We start from the raw sequence: 19,561 nt of genomic DNA, 5'->3' as shown, positions 1-19,561 counted from the left end.
AGAGCTATACGAGCTAGTTTCAGAGGAGAACATTACTGGAAGCCAGGACGAGGTTTTGATTGCAGCCAAGGATAGCAGGAAACGGGTCTTGTGTGAAGACATTCTCAGTGCACCAGAAAAAGGTCAGTCTCATTTTTTTGGACATGAATGTATGGGTTTTTCGTAGTAAATACCACATTTAAAATTGAAGAAACATAATCAATAATATCAGAAAAGCTTCATCAAACTTAAATAGAATTGTTGCTAATAAATCATAATAGTTAAATGTTAATAAAAACTTTCAATTGGAAATCAAAAGAAAATAAGATTCCCATGTGTAAATGTTATGTTTAAGAATAATAAGATATAGCAAATATTAAGCAGTGATTGCCATTTGAATAAAATAAACAATATTTTGATTACAATTGTAACCCATATGTGTTATTATTTTACTCTTTTCTTTCCTATCCCGATTAGGAACCATTAAGAAATACTTAGAAGCCACGTATGTAAATAATTAATTTTATAAATAGCCCTGAGATTAAAAACATATTGATATGTGATCTGGTAAATTAATTAGATTATTAGTAATGTATTGATTAAATTAAATGACATATAAAATTATCATCTCATATCAATAATCAAGATCACAACAATATATATATATATATATATATATATATATATATATATATATATATATATATATATATATATATATATATATATATATATATATATATATATATATATATATATATATATATATATATATATATATATATATATATATATATATATATATATATATATATATATATATATATATATATATATATATATATATATATATATATATATATATATATATATATTATATATATATATATATATATATATATATATATATATATATATATATATATTTTTTTTTTTTTTAAGATAACAGCTGACCTGGTAGATAAAAATGGGGTTGAGGTTTATTGGGTATACAGTTGAATAAAACCAAGTGGTACTCTGTTTAACAAATCGTTATATTTCGCTGATTTTCATCAGTATCTCGATGTCATCTTAATATCTTAATACCGTTAACCTCAATTAGGTAAGATAAAAATTGTTAAAAAAAGATCATATTATAACATTGTACCATTTTTTAAATATTGTAGCTTTCGTCTGATGATGCTGATGAAAATCAGCGAAATATAACGATTTGTTAAACAGAGTACCACTTGGTTTTATTCAGCTGTATACCCAATAAACCTCAACCCCATTTATATATATATATATATGTATATATATATATATATATATATATATATATATATATATATATATATATATCTTATACTTGACATACTTTTGTTACTACTGCATATGAATGCGTGCATGCATGTGAGTGTGAGGGTTAAACACCATACGTAAATACGTACATGTGGGTATTTATGTGTATACGTAAATATATGTAGGTACTTTGATATTGGCTTGATCATTAACCTTTGATTTAAATCAGACCACTTAACTAACTCTGGTTTTTTTGTTGTTTGTAGCATTTAATTTTACTTTAACCGGGACCTAAAGATGCTGTGCAAAGTGTAGACAGCGAAACCGGTCGTCAGTTGTAAAATAAATTGTGAGAATGTCTCTCTTTTCTTTACTACAAGTTTATCTTTAACTATAAATAGATAGGAATTTCTGCAAAAAATCTGTAGGTTTTGCTTACTATATGTATATATTTATTATCCGAAAACTCATAAAATATTTGGCTATTGAGATGTTCTGAAAAAAAATTATTTTCCTGGAATACACAGGGTACTTGCTACATGAAATATTTTCTATTTTCAACAATAATTTGCCGTTTATATTTACGAATATGTATTGCTAATGGTAGGGGAGCTCAAACGGGGATTTTTGCAGTTACTCGAGCGCGTCAGATTATTACATGGGGAGAAACCTTGTACCCTGAAAATGAACCTCTACCATATATTGGCTCTTAATGCAGGCTAGTTCGTTAAAGGGGGCCGAAAAAAATATATCCTTATAAAAACTCGAAATCGTCGGATTAAGATAAGGTAAGTTAAGTACATGCAAAACAGTGTATATGTTACAGTTCAAGTTGATTATCCAGTTGGAGTTGACTCCAACTAGTTGGAGTCGACTCTAACGGCTGGTTTCAGTAAAAGTTGATTATAAATATAAAATGAAGATTTATATTCAACATTTACTAGTAAAAGTAGACTCCAACTAGGAAAAGTATACTCTTCCCAATGCCATTTAGTAAAAGTTGATTCTGATTCACACAAACAGCCGATTCTAGGAATTAAATGTTACTGAATATGTTCAAATTAGTCTAGGCTGTATCGTCGCCCCCGTTAGGTAAATTACTCCGATTCGAATTTTTTCCACAAACTTACTCAAAAAGAGGTCCTTATAACAAATCTACTGGGTGCCAGGCACTACCTTGATCGATAAATTGTTTAAACACTTTTTTTAGACAAATTCACAAAAATAATTTTTTCACTTCGAACAATTTTTTTTAGATCATTTGGGTTAGTCTGAACAAAAAAAGGTATTTTGTGATTTTTCTCTAAAATTGATTGTTGTCGAGTTATACGCGATTTAAAATTTGAAAAATGCGAAAATAGGCATTTTCAATGTCTTTGCAGTTTGTCTTTGGCAGGACCGCAAATAATGATATGTACCACCAGTGGTACATGTACCACAGATTGAGAACCGCTGCTTTACATAATATGAGATAGAGTAGATAAAATTATTTTTGTAAATTTGGTTATCAAAAATTGGTTAAACAATTTTTCGACCGCGGTACCGCGTGACACCCTGTGTATTTGTTATAAGGATTTTTATACGGATGTATTTCTTTGAGTAAGCTTGTGCAAAATATCGAATCAGAATAATTTACCTAACGGGGGTGACGTTATGGTAGGGGAGCAAAATATGCTAAATGTGCAGTCACTCGAGCGTTATGGGGACCTATTGGGTTGTGAAGAGTAGGTCATAAAACCAAAAAAAGTTAAGTAAAGTTGTCCATTTTAGTGGGCGCTTGCCATTTTTAATTTAATTTTCCATTTCCAATAATCGTTTTTTCCGATTATAACGCTATCTATCCATAATTCGAAAAAATGTTTCGAGTAAAAGTTACTTATTTCTACGTAAGGAATCCAAATCTGCAATAAAAAATGGGGCTCCTATTTAAGATTTTAAAGTAACCCCCCACCCCACCTCCGTGGGGGGTCGTGTTTAGTGCCATTCGGTAGATTTTTTAAAAGTATTGAATAAGTGTATTTTACAGTTTTTCGATCTGATGTTCATTTCGAGAAATATCGCGGGATTCGTATTTAAAATATTAAATTTACCCTCCCCCCTCTCCGTGGGAACTCGTGTTTGATATCATTCGGTAGATTTTTAAAAAATATTGAGCACATATTTTTTAGTTTTTCGATCTGTCATTCATTCCCCGAAATATTCGCTTTTTTCTTGTGAAATTTTGGGACTCGCTCATTTCCTTACGCCCAGCTCAAATGGTCAGATTTTTGAAATATACACTCTTTTGCATGTACTTAACTTACCTTATCTTAAGAGGATCGGTACGTATTTTCGGCTGCAATGCTATTCAAATGGGGATTCATTTTTTTCAAATCCTGAGAAAACTAATAAGTATTTTTGAAAAATTTAAACGCAGAATGAAAGATTACGTTATTAGCGAGGGCCGAAAGTCCCTGAGAACTTCTATAATGTTTATTTTAATAAGTTACAGGGGTGAAAAAACTAAGAGAAAATTTAGTGTGATTTTTAATTTCAAATATCTCATTCAAAATAAACTTTTTATTTATTCTAAGGGACTTTCGGCCCTCGGTAATAATTTAGTCTTTCATTCTGCGTTTAAATTTTTCAAAAATATTTATTGGTTTTTTCAGGATTTGAAAAAAATGAACACAATGCCGTGGTAATATTTTCCAAATCTGTCTTTGTCTTACAACGCACTCAACCGAATATAATATTGTCAGCATATATTGTCAGTCAGACATTGACAATCAGTGACAATTTTAAATATTTGACATTGCATCGGGAATATTTTGAGAAATTGATTAAATATTATTGATATATAGTGTATTTGATAAATAATTGATTTAAGACGTGAACTTAATAAAAAGTTATTTATTGTGTATTATTTGTGGAAGATCCAAGCAGAGAATACATCAGATATATCTTGTGATCCAAGTATTTTGTTGTTAGAGATGTTCAAAATTGTAAGCGTTCCAAAATAACAACATATTAAAAATCACTTTAACACTTTTCCTCTTTTCTCGATTGATTATTAGTTTTTGTTGTACAAATAAATTATTACAATCACTGAAAACATAGTTAGTGAAAAAATTGTCACATTTATTAACTGAATTAATAATTTGCAATTATAAAAATAACAGTTATCCAAGAACATTCAAAAGCCATCTCTTTAAATTAATGATGACATTTTCAAGTAGAATGACATTCTAGTAATGTTTACATATCCACACCAGTGCGAATTTTACTACACGTAATTTGCCGTGTAAAGACAGAAAAAGTAGGGATACACGTAAAATATTTGCGAATTATGTACCCATAGCCTTAATCTGACAATTTCAAGTATTTTTAAGGATATATTTTTTTTTTCGGGCCCCCCTTAACGAACTCCCCTGTGTTAAGAGCCAATATATAGTAGAGGTACATCTGCAGGGTACCAGGTTTCTCCCCATATGCTAATCTGACGCGCTCGAATAACTGGCAAAAATCCCCGCTTGGGCTCCCCTACTATTACATGCTATACTAATAAGTAGTTGAAACGATCAAAACAAAGAAACGCACACTCATCAAAAATGCACTTGAGATTCTCGTATAATCAACATTTACTGAATCGATCCAGGAAGAGTCAACTCCAACTAGTAAAAGTTGATTTAAATTTCTAAAATCAACTTTTACTGCTCGTTTCAGTTGGAGTTGACTCCAACTAGTTGGAGTCAACTCTAACTGAGAATCAACTTGAACTGTAACATATAAATATATGTATTCCAAAAATCTGACGATTTGTAAGGAAATGGGTGAGTCCCAAAGTTTCACAAGAAAAAAGCGAATATTTCGCGAAATGACTGACAGATCGAAAAACTAAAAAATACGTACTCAATATTTTTCAAAAATCTATCGAATAATACCAAACACGACTTCCCACGGAGAGGGGCGCGGGAGTAAATTTAATATTTTAAATACGAATCCCGTGATATTTCGCGAAATGAACATTAGATCGAAAAACTGAAAAATACACTTATTCAATATTTTTGAAAAATCTGTCGAATGGCACCAAACACGACCCCCCACGGAGGTGGGTTGGGGGGTTACTTTAAAATCTAATGGAAGTCCCAATTTTTTATTGCAGATATGGATTCCCTACGTAAAAATAAGTAACTTTTATTCGAGACATTTTTTCGAATTATGGATAGATGGCGCTATAATCTAAAAAAAAAACGATTGTTGGAAATGGAGAATTAAATTAAAAATGGACAAGTCCCCACTAAAATGGAAAACTTAACTTAACTTTTTTTGGATTTAGGACCTACTCTTCACAACTCAATAGCCCCCCAGTGACTGCAGTCGAGTGACTGCACATTTAGCATACTTTGCTCCCCTACCATAAGTGAATAAATCTTGTTTGTTTTTTAATTTGCTTATAGTTTTTTCATTAATGCAGACAATTGATAGTAGGTTCTTATCTTTAAATAAATCACATGACAGTCTTACATTAATTCAATTATAATCCCCCGAATAAAAATATTTCCAAGATTTTCCTGGCGTTGCTTTATCTAAAATAATATTATTTTTAATTAAGTTTGTAAATATTTTTGACTTATTATTTGTAGAGAGATTCCATTGGACAGTCGTAGCTTTTTAACCTTAGTTTATTTATAAATGATAGTCCACTGAATATGTACGTAAAAGTCATATTTAGGGTGTCCCAAAAGTAGCGGAACGGTCGAATATTTCGCGAAATAAACATCGAATCGAAAAACTAAAAAATACGTATCTATTCGATATTTTTCATAAATTTATCGAATGACTCCAAACACGACCCCCACTCCACCCCCTGGAGCTGGGGTGAGGGGTACCTTTAAACTCTTAAATAGGAACCCACATTTTTTATTGCAGATTTGGATTCCCCTCGTAAAAATTAGCAGCCTTTATTTCAAACATTTTTTCGAATTGTGGATAGATGGCACTATAATCGGAAAAAACGATTTATCGTGATGCCTTAGGTCAATTATAGAAACGGTCTAATATTTCGAGAAATGCACATCCAAACGAAAACCCAAAAAACACGTGTTTAATATTTTTCAAAAACCTATCGAGTGACACCAAACACGACCCTCCACTCCACACCTTGGATGTGGAGTAGGGGGTAACTTCAAAATCTTAAATAGGGACCCCTATTTTTTATTGCAGGTTAGGATTCCCCATGAAAAATAAGTAGCATTTATTCGAAACATTTTTTAGAATTGTTTATAGATGGCGCTAATAAATCGCATTTTTCCGATTATAGCGCCATCTATTAACAAATTTTTAAAAAAATTTCAAGTAACTTATGTTACTTATTTTTTCATGCGGAATCCTAACTTGCAATAAAAAAATGGGGGTCCCTATTTAAGATGTTACTCCTCACCCCACCTCCAATGGGTGAAGTGGGGGGGTCGTGTTTGGTGTTGTTCGAGATAGGTTTTTGAAAAATATTGAACACGTATTTTTCAGTTTTTCGATCCTATCCGTTTTCGCGAAATATTCGACCGTTCCGCTAATTTTGGGACACCCTGTATATATTGACTAATTATCAATACATATACAGTTTTAGTTTATTGGTTTGAAATTTAGATAATATATTTGTATAGTATTGATGATTGCGTATGTCATAATGTTTTAATTTAATGATAATGGGCACGTCACCTACAAGTTTTTAATTACCACATTTTATGTACAAAGCATCACATTCTTGAAAACTTTATTTGCTATTGTAAACACGATCGTCACGACTTATATGATATTTATTTGTCTATTTAGATAATTTTTATATACTTACTAACTATAACTATATTTGTTTGTAATATGTCAAGCAATGAACACGTACCTACTCAGCATAACAAAAATATATACAGTATGGTGCAAATGAAAGGAATAAATTCGTTATTTCGTAAACCGGCGACTTTACGAAAAAATCCCGAAACAGGTCGATTTTTATTTTTAAATTACGATATTTTGGCGTATACATCACACAAGTGACGTCATCCACCTGGGCGTGATGACGTCGATAATTTTTTTAAATGAGAATAGGGGTCGTGTGCTAGCTCATTTGAAAGGTTATTCAATTTTCTATTCAGTAATATAAACATTAACATCGTTATTTATACAGGGTGTCCAAAAACAGTTTTTTTATATTAAATTAATTGACAAAAAAGAAGAATGTATGTAATTTATTTAATTCAAAATACATTTACTACTGTCAGAAAACAGGAAAAAATGTTTATTCGAAAAATTAACATTGCTTTTCGCTTAAATTAATTGTTCAAACTTCCAAAAAGCAGGTGCCGAGCGGGGGCTGGCTTGAACATTGAATTTAAGCGAAAAGCAATGTTTATTTTTCAAATAAACATTTTTTTTCTGTTTTCTGTTAACAGTAAAAAGTATTTTGTATTAAATAAATTACACACATAGGTACTTCTGTTTTTGTCAATTAATTTAATTTAAAAAATTGTTTTTGGACACCCTGTATAAATAATTATGTTAATGTTTACATTACTGAATAGAGAATTAAATAACCTTTGAAATAAGATAGCATACGACCCCTATTTTCATTTAAAAAAATTATCGATTACGTCATCACGCCCACGTAGATGACGTCACGCGTGTGATATATATGTTAAAATATCATAATCTAAAAATAAAAATCGACCTGTTTCGGGATTTTTCCTTAATGTCGCCGGTTTACGAAATAACGAATTTATTCCTTTCATTTGCACCATACTGTATGTAATTTTCGGTTACTTGATAGAAATACATATATTGTTATGGTAAGGAACAATTTTTTTAAGCTCTAATTTCTAAATTGATGAACTTAGCTATAACTTTGTTTATCTCAGGAGTTATTTCCTAAGCACAGCATAGGCGTAACCAGGGGGTTTGGGGTTATAACCCCCCCCCCCCATTTGGATGTACTTTGAGCTCTATACGCTTAACACCATTACTATTCTATATCCCCCAGAGACCATCAAGTAAGTAGTTGTAACCCCCCCTTAGGATCATCCTGGTTACACCTCTGAAGCACAGTAGGTATCATTAGTGTTGTATTTGTAAGTATGAGGACAAAAATACACAAAATACCAAATACCAAAAAATACACAAAAGACCGAATACCAAATGTATCTTTTATCAATATATTATACCACATTAGATTAATATACCCGCTGTTAGTACATTATTTGACGATTTTTGCTGTATATTCTAAAGAACCGTTTGGATTGACATGAAATTTGGCATAAGCATAGCTAACATGTCAAAGAAGAAAAGTGATATTGTGCCGATGTGTGCTTTTGCCCTGGCCCTGGGTGTGAGTTTCATCCCTTCTCGGAGGTGAAAAACATACGTTCTAAATAAGTCCGGCATTCGATAAACTGACTAAATCCAGGCAACTTTTATTCTATACAGTTTTTTCACTAATTCGAGTTATTTATTTAACGTGCATGCGGGTTATATTACTCGGTCATATTACCCATACGCACGCCAATGGTGAATATAAAATTTTTATTTGTATGTCAAAAAATGCGCAATAACTACCTCTTAAAACCTACCAAATTTAATTTGCATATCTCAACCGGTTTTAGATATATGAATAAATCGTCAGTTTGTAAAAAAAGTCAACATCCGTATCTCGGAAACGAAGCATTTGCGGACTTATGTTTATAAAGCAAACGGTCATTATTTTTTCATGCAGAATTACCATTTAAAGTTTGTGTCACTTATTTAGAAACACCCTGTACTGATGAAGAACATGGCTAGTTGTTACCTAACCTAAAAGTACCTAACTTCTTTATTATCCAACATAAACGAATGAATCAAAAAACAGAATGTTAAGAAAACCTGAGGCTATAGTTGGGTTTTAATTTCAGTATTTTATAAAAGCTACAATATTTCACAGGGTGTTGTGAACATTGAGAAAAAACACAGTTTGATTGGTACACCCGGTATACAATGACAATTTACCTGTCTAGCAACAATATTATTACAGCGATATTGTTAAAGAATAAGGCTATAACATATTAAAAAATACTACAGTTTTAGTTCTCGTGCGAGTCGGACGTGTCAATAGCCGGTGCTGACGAGTAATCAAAACGCTTTATTAATACGAATAATAAGTATCGATAATTATTCAACTAATATATAGACTAATAACTCGCGTTTTTGTTTCTATTTTTTAATCAAATGAGTGCGGACACGGGCGGTAAACCGCCCCCTGAACCTGATGGACCTCCCAATACCACCCTTAGTAGTCCAGATATTGAAATGGAATCCCCTAGCAATTTTAAAGGTTTTAGTAAGGCTGAACTCAACCAAACTGTAAGTACTTCCGATCCTATTAAATCTAATGATGACACACAAAAAGAAATTTTTAAGTACACCATAAATGACCGTGGCCCTTTTCATATATATGTTGAAAATGAGGATAGCGATTTTAAAGGTAAACTTAATGCATTAAAAATTGGTGACATTATTCTTACAAAATTCCCAGAATTGGATAATAACATAATTAGTATCGATACAATTGGCAGAAATAAATTAAGAATTAAATTTACCGTTTCTAAAAACGCTAATTACCTTATCGACAAGAAAAACGATCCGGTTTTTGTTAAAAACAATTTGGAGGTTTATATATCTAAATTTATTATTATTCGACAAGGTGTTATACGGGATGTCTCACCGGAATTATTCGATGAATATATTAAAAATAAAATTAAAAAATTCGAAATAAATTCTAATTTTGAGGTAGTAAACGTTTCTAGAATAAATAGAAAAACGGTTACCGATGATAAAATAAATTACTTTCCTACTAAATCGTGTGTAGTAAGCTTTAAAACACAAGTACTTCCAAAATACGTTACTATAAATAAGGTGTTGAAAGAAACTGAACCATATCAACAAAAGGTCCTGCTTTGTTTCAACTGTTTGCGATTTGGCCACCAGGGGAAGCAATGTAGGAGTAGCCCCCGTTGTAACAATTGCCAGAAAGACCATAATACAAAAGAGTGTCAGGAAACAACATTAACTCCAAAATGTTTTAGTTGTATGGGAGACCACTTCACAACAAATCTTAAGTCATGCCCAGAATTTAAAAGACAGAAATTAATTAAAGAATGCGTGACTAATGGTAATATCAATTATCATGCTGCCAACAAACAAATTCCCCGCAAATCTTATGCAGGCGTAACATCAAATAACATTATTAAAGATTCCCATCAACAAAACTTGCCTTCTTCTAATTACCCTCTTGTTAACCAAAGTTTAAATAGCTCTTCTGTTACCCGTCCATTCACATTTTCGGCCAATAGTAATCATAATAAATATACAGTCGTCAAATCTTCTAAAGGTAGCAAAAGGCAGAGACCAAATAGTCCTGTCTTAACACAGTCAGATCCAGAATACACATTTAACTTTAGACAATCAGGAACTAATCTTCCAATTATAAATAGTTCTTCATATAAAAATAATTTAAATTCAAATTCTCACGCGCTACAAACAGAGTCAAACTCTGATATTTTAGATATAATTTTTACTATTGTTACCGAACTTTTTAAAAATTTTAGGGAATCTAATAATCCCAAAGTTACCAAACAAGACTTACAACAAATATTAATTAGTAAACAATTATTAAACATGCACAATATACCAACTACTTCCTCGTCTTCTCGGCTATAAACAAATTCAACATTTTACAGTGGAACTGCAGATCTGCAGTTGGCAATAAAGAAAACTTAGAATATCTCTTAAATACAACAGAAACTACCGTATGGATGGTTACGGTGGGGTAGCCATACTAGTAAAATCCAATAGATTATTTTCAGAAATCGTAGTACAGAAACCAGCAAAAATGATGTGTACATGCATCGAAGTGAAACTTCTACCTAATAACAAAGCAGTGTGCATATTGTCAGTATACATTAAACCAAAGACTCGTATAGAATATAAGAGAATGGATACAATTTTTCGAAAACTTACCACGAACTTTTATAATTGCTGGAGGTTTCAACGCTGATCATCTTTGTTGGGGTTGTAAATTTAATGATGTCTATGGTGTTTCTTTGCTCAATGCTATTAATCACTGCAATCTTGTGTATCTCAATGATGGTGCACCCACACTTGTTACGTCAGGTAGGAAAAGTGCCATTGATCTGTCTATTTGTACACAAAACATATTACATTTAATATCTTGGTCAGTCATACAGGATCCTCATGGAACCAACCACGTTCCTATATATATGAAGTTTAATAACTCAGACTTACAAACCTCTGGTCCAGTTCACAACATATGGGTTCTTAAAAAGCCAACTGGAATCTGTACACGACAACACTAGAGGAAATGAGCACCGTATGTAACTACAACAATTTCATAGACATGATAAATTCAGCTGCAAACATTTGTATCCCGAAAAGAACAATAATAAGAAATAAGTACTGTAAGCACAAACCAAAACAATGGTGGAATGAGACTTGCAACAACATTGCTCGTAGGAGAAAAGAAGCTTTCAGATTATGGAAAGAAAACCCATACAAAATTTACTTGAATTAAAACGAGTTGATGCCATCGCAAAAAAAAACATTCAAGAAACAAAAAGAATGCAGTGGAGGAAATATGTTGAGAGCCTAAATCAGACAATTCCCATCACTGAAGTATGGAAAAAGGTAAATAGTTTTAAGAATCGTAAGCAACAGAATAAGTTGCCTATTGATCCGGAAGCGAATTGGATAGAAGAATTCCATGCCACAATCTCACCAGACTGGGCAAAAGAATGCGTAGAATACAATCAGTTATCTTTAAAAACTGTTCCCAGAAACACCTTGCACTTACTTGAACGTTTTGAGATGTGGGAATTAGAAAGATCGTTGAAACTATTTAATAATACTTCACCAGGAGAGGACAATATAACTTACTCCATGCTGTTTCACCTCCCATATAAACATAAAAAGTCGCTGTTAGAAATCTATAATAGTATCTGGACTGGTGCAAGTCCTATTCCGGATAGCTGGAAGAACTATATAATATTACCCATTAAAAAGAAAGGCAAACCGTTAGACCTCTCAAGTTCGTACAGACCTATATCCCTGGCATCTTGTATTCTTAAAACTCTGGAAAGAATAATAAAGAATCGATTAGAACAATGGCTAGAAATCGAACACATCCTACCAAACTCACAATATGGTTTCCGGAAAGGTAGGTCCACTCTCGAAGCTATTACTGTTCTCGTTACAGATATACTGACAGGATATACAATAAAGAAACATACGGCTGCAGTTTTTATTGACCTTTCCTCGGCTTTTGATAACGTAAATTTAAACATTTTGTACCATAAGCTGACATCAATAGGAATACCTCATCAAATATGTTCATTTTTAATTTCACTATACTCCGATAGACGACTTTCACTAAAATTAAACCAAAATCTTCAAGGATCCCGAACATCGAATTTAGGACTCCCTCAAGGCAGCATACTCAGCCCGCTACTTTTTATACTATATACAATGTACTTCGAAGTAAATTTGAATAACGTGAATATGATACAGTTTGCTGATGATATTGTTATCTACACCAACGATACTACTATTTCAAATTATCAGAACATTTTAAACACAAACCTATGGTCAGTTAAGCACTGGTTAGATTCAAACAACTTAATTTTTTCTGAAAAAAATCTGAAGTGTGTATTTTTACTAAAAATAGGGACATAACTCAAGTACAGTTACAACTGGGACCATATCTTCTTCCAATCAAAAATGTGTTAAATACGTTGGACTCTATTTAGACAGAAAATTACTGTGGAAAGATACCATCCACCATGCAATAAAAAAACCGAGAACGCTATGAATATTTTGAGAGCATTCTGCAATACCAAATGGGGAGCAGATCCAAATACCGCTTTACTATTCTATAAAACAATGGTTAGAAGTATATTAGACTATGGCAGTGACCTATATGGAACAGCAGCACATACTCACCGAAACAAAATAGAGACCCAGAAAAACAAAAGTTTGAGAATATGTCTTGGTTATCTTAAATCTACCCCAATAAATATTATAGAAGTCCTCCACTATCTTTCAGAAGGCAGCTAATTAGTCATAAATTTATGGCTAAAGCCATATCCAAAGAAGCCAGCTATCTTCGTAACATTCACGACCTCACTGTCCTAGTACTCACCCATCCATATTGGCACTCAAAAGCTACTCCACTCCTAGTAAACAGCTATACCACAATGGCACAAATCTCTAACTCGCTGTCAATCAATAAAAATATACTTATCTACACCGAACCTCCCTATGTTTTCTTTTCAAAACATATAAAAACATACTACCTGGACCCAAAAGAAAACTTTCTAGAAACCATTAATGAAAGATGGCCTGAACACCAATACATATATACTGACGGATCCAAGTTGAATGGAAAAGTAGGCTGTGCTTTTTATGACGCAAACTCTTCCCAATATTACAAGTTCAAGCTACCAGATGAGTGTTCCATATATACCGCTGAAACGATTGCCATAGCAAAAGCATTTAGATACGTCCAGTCCAGAAACACACAGAATCATGTTATATTCACTGACAGTAAAAGTGCAGTTGACCGAATAACAAACCTGAAATCATCGAAAAACCTTACTAACATAGAGGCAGAAATGTTAAAACTGCACTTTGAAGCAACAAAACAAAGGAAAACAATAACTGTAGTGTGGATTAAAGGACACTCAGGAATAAAAGGTAATGATGTAGTCGATACACTAGCCAAGTCAGCCACTGACACAGGATACGATTTAACCACCAATATTGTTCCATCTACAGATCTTACCTCCAAGTTTACTTCACATTTAAAACAATTGTGGCAGCAAGAATATAATTCATCAGTCACAGGGCTTAACTATGTCGGCCACCAAAATAATATACCATCGAAAAGCTGGTTTCATGGATTAACAAAACGAAACTTCATTGTTACAATAAACAGAATAAGATCTAATTATGCTATGACTTCTTTGTACAAATATAAAATAGGACTGGATGAAAACCCATATTGTCTATGCGGAGAAGTTGGTGATATGAACCATGCTATCCTAGAATGTTCAAGAAATAAGAAGATCATTGAATCATTTTTCGAAGATATGGTAAATCTCAAATTCTGTTTGCCAACCAGTCTAAATTGTATAATTTTTAGTAATAATATTAACTTATATCAATGTTTGTATAATCTTTTAATTCGTTGCAAAATGAAATTGTAAAAAACTAACACCATTGTAAGCAATTCTGCGATACAAAATATTATTCTAAGTGTGTTCACGAAAAAATTAACAAAAAAAAAGTAAAATAATGATAAACTAATAAAAAAAAACAAAAAAAAAAGGAAAAAAAAGGAATTAAAACTAAACAAAAGACTAAATAAATAAAGCATTAAAAAAACAAAAAATATAATTAAAAAAAAATAAAAAATATACATATAAAAAATGCACTAAACAGAAATACACACATTTTACTAACATAATAACATTTATCCTAGGGCGTGAGAATTTGAACAATCAATTTATTTATATTGGATAAAAAATGCTCCTTTTATATTTCATAAATAAAAAATAAGTCTGGCTAATTGGTTTATGCCAAAGCCAATTATAAATAAAAAAAAAATAAAAAAAAAACATTAAAAAATCACTTAAATCGGACAACTAGTTTAGGAAATTCGAGACATCAAAAATGACCCATTTTGTGGGGTGCCCGTTTTTTCTGACGCGCAGTGTAGATTTAAACTATGTATATTCATGTATTATATCAGACATTTTCTACTACATAAAGTTTTTATAGCAAATTTCTAATAATGTATTGATATATTAGCACAAAATGATAGTAAAATTTTAAATAATCTCTTGTTTTTGTGAATCACACATAAAGCAAACACATAAGATCGTCCCCGCGACATCACAGTGTACCACGTGACCTATAATCATAGTTAACGCTCCCAGCGTATAACATAAAGTAACAAATAGATGAAAATATTTTCATTAAACAGTCCACTCTTCAAAACCCCTCAATTACCAGGGTTCGGTACCAAAACAGGGTTCAGTTACCTTAGTTCTCCAGATATTTCTAGTTGGCCGTTTATCTGCCTCACCCTGTATACAATAACAATTATAACAAGTCCCACAGCACTAGCCTACTAACTATTTCATTTACAGTAACAAATATAAATGATTAAAAAATGATTACTTTAGTAATTAAAGTTTTTCATACTACAAATCTTTATCTTTAATCTGAACAGACAATATTATTAAAAGTGGGCACTTCTCGATAACAATGAATTTAGAACTTCTTAATACAATGTTTTCTTTTTAAAATTCCCTAGATAGTGCGTTTAAAACTCGTCGATAGGAATTATTGGCCAGAGTTTCTCATAACGCATAAAATAGTGGATTTGAAAAAATCATTAATTTGGCAAATTTTAATATGGTATGTATTCAGTTTTGTCACTGTGAATCTTTCTCATTAGTAAGTAACAGCAGTTGCTATTATGTGCCTATTCAAAAAAACTTTAACCGAAATACATAACTACTGATATTACCTAATATTTTTAATTGGTATAAAACATGAATATTTTGTGTTTCCTCTTCTTCTGGTTAACATTCGTTTTACCCGCTAGCTAGAGTGTCATTCTCATTTCTGTGTAGATTATTCTTTTACCTTTACCTGCTTTTATAATATCATTTATCCAGCTTTTTTTGGCTGTCCTCTTTTTAGTTTCTTTGCTCTTTTAGGTTCTAACATTCTCTTTGGCTATCAGTCGTTTCCCATCATTTGTACCAGCCCAAAACATTGCAATAGGGCTTTTCATCGATTGTCATTTGTTTCGAGCTTCTGCCATATGTCATATGTTGTATAATCTCTGTATAATATTAATACACACGAATTATACGACATATGACAGAAGCTCGAAACAAATGACTGTGAATGAAAAGCCATATTATTGTTTTCTGATTATTTTACTTATTATGGATTCTTGGTATATGGAGTTGTTTTCTTATACGCTCTGAGCTTCGCTGGTGGCGCTCCTAGCGGATTACTAATTCAACTTTCACCGGTAATTTTTAAATTTATTATTTAATTGTTATCGCTTAATATTTACAACGCAAAAAAGTAATTAAATTGTAATCGATTTTTTTAAAATTTTGCTAATCATTTTGACGTTCTATTGATAAAATATGAATTTCTTACTTCGGATACTTTCACAATTATCGTGTAGATGGCGCTAAGATTAATGTATTAATTTATAATTACACATTACGGAACATTAAAAAAACTTAAATTCAGTATTTAAAACGTAAGTATATTTAAGGTAACAATATATACCACAGCTTTGACCAACTAATATTTTTTATAATTAATGTTTTTAATTTTAATTTTAAATTAATCACTTTGACATTTATGTCAAATTTCCGGTAAACGTTTACAGACTTGCCACTACTGGCGCTCGCGAATTTGTAAATATCCCCTCTACGTACGAGCTCACAGCGTATAGTTGTTCTTCCCTCTGTATCTTTGCACATCGTCATCATTCATATTATAGCAAATAAACCAAAATATGTGAGCCAAACGTACGTCCGTTATAACAATTAGAAAATGTCTAATATTACAATATACGTTTTTATATTTCTCTTTTATGTCCTTTATTTGCATATAGGTTGTCCAATAATATCTACAGTAAATAAATATTTAAACCATAGTAATCAGAAATTAAAGTGTTTTTATTGAAAATTAGTAATAGACCAGAGAAATAAGGAAAAAAAATATCGTGTTGGTGACACATCCCCCTCCAGGCTCAAACCAAATTTTTCGAGTAATATGGTCATCTATAATAATAACCTATATGTTTCCTGCAGCCGATTTTGATGATATACATAGTTATAAACAAATGAAGATCAAAAAACGGTAAATTTTCGCTTTTTTCGTCTCTTACTAAAAAATTGGGCATTTTAAACAAATTTGAGAGTAATAAACTCATAAACCGTATAAAAAACTTCAATATGGCGTTCGCTGAATATGTCTATCCTTATTGGTTACTTAGAAAATTGCCAAATAAATCATAAATTTTGAGTTTTTATAAATATTCATAACTTATGTAAAAATTAACTTAGAACCTTCTTATTATATGGAATGCTGAGACTTATGGTGCTTAAATTACACCCTAAATTCCAAAGCAATTGGTCAAATAGTTTATAAGTTATTTAATTTGTTTATCCGAAATTAATTTTTTTGCAACACTGTAAGTCAGAAAATGATGAAGTTACAGTAATATTTTGGATAGTTTACGAAAGAAGAAAATTTACGGTATTAATTTAATTAAAAAAAAATTACAAAAAATAATTATAAATATTGAAAAATTATTTTGCAAAAACATGTGAATTAAATAAATGGGGGGGCTAACTTTGTCCCTAAATGTCCTAGAACAGTTGTTTTTCTTTCTAAATGTGTATAAAAATTCAATCTTTCTAAATATGAAAAAATAATTTTTCTACGGGTAACGGTTAAAAAGTTATTCTAATTGTTTATAAGTAAGCAAAAAATGGACATGTTTTTGCAATATAATTTTACACTGTTTAAAATTATTTTTTGTCATTTATTTTTAATTAAGGTAATAGTATAAATGTTCTTCTTTCATAAACTGTCCGAAGTATTATTGTAACCTCATAATTTTCTGACTTATAGTGTTGCAAAAAAATGAATTTGGGAAAAATAAATTAAATAACTTTTAAACTATTTGACCAATTGCTTTGAAATTTAAAATATAATTTAAGTACAAGAAGTCTCGGCATTCCGCGTAATAAGAAGATTCTAAGTTAATTTTTCCCCAAGTTACGAACATTTATAAAAACTCAATATTTATGATTTATTTTGCAATTTTCTAAGCAACCAATAAGGTTGGACATATTCAGCGAATGCCATATTGAAGTTTTTTATACGATTTATGAGTTTCTTACTCTCAAATTTGTTTAAAGTGCTTAACTTTTTGGTAATAGACGAAAAAAGCGATAATTTACCGTTTTTCGATCTTCATTTGTTTATAACTATGTATATCATCAAAATCGGCTGCAGGAAACATATAGGTTAATAATATAGATGTCCATACTACTCAAAAAATTTGGTTTCGGCCTGGAGGGGGATGTGTCACGAGAAAAACCTTATTTCTCTGGACTATAAATACGGTACCGTAAAATGGGGTGTAGTTGACACTGCTGGGGTGAATTTGACTGAAAAGTTTGAAAATGATTCCAACATGCTTTTTTTTTGTTATTAATATTAGTAAATTTTATGCTAATTCTGTTCATTGTAAATGTGTTGAACATATTTTATGTAAAATTTAAGAGTTTTTTGAAGTTATACTTCTTTACGCGCGATATGAGGGTGAATTTTTTTATGTTAAAACCTACGATCCCGGCGCATGCGCATTATAACTTTGTTCTGATTGGATGTTCAAATGACATGTCAAAAATGATCCAATATGGCAGCTGTAGCGCAGCTGTGGTTTGGACGGTTGACGGTTTAGTTATGTATGGTTGTTGCGTTTTAAAATTTGTGGGAAGAGAAACAACAAAGGTTAGTTAATAGTTATACTGCCTTTTTAAATAGTTTTCATATTATATTTTTGAAGTTATACTTCAAAATGTTTTAATTTATGTATGTATCAGTCCAGAAAAGGTGTGGAAAGAATATATTAGTGTTTTTAAATATATTTTTCTACAAACGTGTTAAAAATGCAATTTTTAGGACTCCATAGGAGCGTTAAAATGCTACTTTAAGGCACTAGTGCTTTAAAATTTTTACGGCACTGCAGTTAAAAGTGAATTGTCAAATTGTGAAACGTCAAAATATTTATATTTCATATTTATATTTGAGCGAAAAAAATATTCTTATCAAAAATATAGCTTATAAAAAACTGAAAAAAATGTTGTATTCTTGAGGTCTGTAGACCCAGTAGAAGCAGAGTTGTAGCTAATGAAAAGTAGGTTCTTCTTCGTCAAATTCCAAATCGAATATTTCAATGTGAAATAACCCAAAACGGAGCTCTTTTCGGAGAAAATTCATTTTAACTTTTTTAAAGTGTTTAAAAAAAGGTTTATTTTTGTTTTGAAAAAAAACTTGTAACATTAAAGGTAGGTGAGTTACGCTCAAAATATTGTTGGTCCCTTTTATTTTTTGGTAAATAACTCGCGAAAATCACCCCCTAATTAGCATCACAAATAAATTGTATCATTACCAC

The 19,561-nt window shown here is 31.2% G+C and overlaps 1 protein-coding gene across 3 annotated transcripts in view; it reads left to right on the top strand.

Moving 5' to 3' along the window:
* Positions 1 to 19,561, top strand: part of LOC114339548 (zinc transporter 2) — a 151,645-nt gene that overhangs the window by 13,331 nt on the left and 118,753 nt on the right. The window contains exon 1 of one of the 3 annotated variants that reach the window (XM_050655551.1): positions 15,553 to 15,756. The exons of the other annotated variants lie outside the window; for them this stretch is intronic. Coding sequence (XP_050511508.1) covers positions 15,754 to 15,756 — 3 coding nt within the window. The 5' untranslated portion in view covers positions 15,553 to 15,753. Of the gene's footprint in view, positions 1 to 15,552; positions 15,757 to 19,561 lie in introns of those variants that run through there. 3 annotated transcript variants of the gene reach the window in all.

Source organism: Diabrotica virgifera, chromosome 7 (assembly GCF_917563875.1).
Source record: "Diabrotica virgifera virgifera chromosome 7, PGI_DIABVI_V3a".
NCBI classification, from domain to species: domain Eukaryota; kingdom Metazoa; phylum Arthropoda; class Insecta; order Coleoptera; family Chrysomelidae; genus Diabrotica; species Diabrotica virgifera.
Note: the sequence above shows the minus strand (reverse complement) of the source record. Positions and strands in the feature narration are given on the sequence as shown.